General features: G+C 51.8%; 1 protein-coding gene across 1 annotated transcript in view; it reads right to left on the reverse strand.

The window, feature by feature from the left end:
- Positions 1 to 257: 257 nt before the first annotated feature.
- LOC103747578 (IQ domain-containing protein F1-like) overlaps positions 258 to 1,140 on the reverse strand; it is a 20,543-nt gene continuing 19,660 nt past the window's right edge. The window contains 2 exon segments of the mRNA XM_029554312.1: positions 258 to 609; positions 611 to 660. Of these exon segments, the coding sequence (XP_029410172.1) occupies positions 258 to 609; positions 611 to 660 (402 nt within the window).

The raw sequence follows: 1,140 nt of genomic DNA on the forward strand, positions 1-1,140 counted from the left end.
ATGAGCCTAGTCTCCATCTGGGACTCAAAGGAGAACTGGGAATAAGGATTTGATTGAACTCTCTTGACAGCTTCCAGTTTGGATCTCAGATTCTGACTCAGAAACTGAGTATGAGGCTGTAACCTCAACCCAGCAGGGACACAGGATCACAGGCTTGCCAGTTCCTCAGAGCTAGTACATGAGATGCCAAGTGTCTTTCTTCATCTACTCTGCCCTCCTGGAACTTGTCAAACAGAGAAACTCCACAGAAGACCACCTCACTGCTTTAATGGGAGGGGGATACCCTCTGACACAATGCAAGGCCCTGAGCCCAGAAAAATCTCCAGCTCTAGTTGCAGCTGACTGGCTGTAATTCGGTAGTGGCCCTTGATAAGACCCTGTGTTGAGCAGATATGGCATCTCCAATGGGCCTGGATGATGCAGACAGCCTTGAGCACCTGCTGGTAGCGCCGGCGGGCATGCCACATTCGGATCCAGGACTGCAGTCTAACCACCACCCACTGCTCCTGTTGAAAGGTATCCAGTACCTTCTGGCGCTTCCTGTCCCAAATCCTTGGCAGCAGCATTCGCCACCAGCACTGGATGATCCAGGCCCTGAGGGCCGCGTGCCCGACGTACCAGTGTGCCACACCACCATGCCTGGATCTTTACCTCTGGTGTCTTTTCAGGAGGGTTCTGGTTTACCTAGGACTTGCAAAGAGAAAGTGTCGCGAGCCGGGACTCTGTCCAGCAGAGTCCAGGAAAGACGACACAGACACCAAGGTGAGGTTCAAGCTTCTGTTTCTCTTTCTTCCTTTATTCTCTCTTATTATCTCTCATGTTCTCTTCACTATGATGCTGTCTCTCTGTTGCTGTGTCCTTATGATGCTGTGTTCCCATGATGCTGTGTTCTCCTGTTGCTGTCCTTATGATGCTGTGTTCCCCTGTTGCTGTCCTTATGATGGCCGGTACCACTCACACACGTGCAGTGGCCAGGCAGAGTGTAGCTCATAGGCACGTAGCAAGATCATCAGGCTGACAGCACCTGTTTTGGGGCTCACCATACTACAGAGTTGGGGTAAACAAGCGGGATTCGGGATTCTTGGCAATCAGCCAAGAGTTGAAGTAAACAGCACGAGGTTTGGCAGCCAGCCAGGGCTC

This window comes from Nannospalax galili, unplaced genomic scaffold (genome assembly GCF_000622305.1).
Source record: "Nannospalax galili isolate Female #2095 unplaced genomic scaffold, S.galili_v1.0 scaffold851, whole genome shotgun sequence".
NCBI classification, from domain to species: domain Eukaryota; kingdom Metazoa; phylum Chordata; class Mammalia; order Rodentia; family Spalacidae; genus Nannospalax; species Nannospalax galili.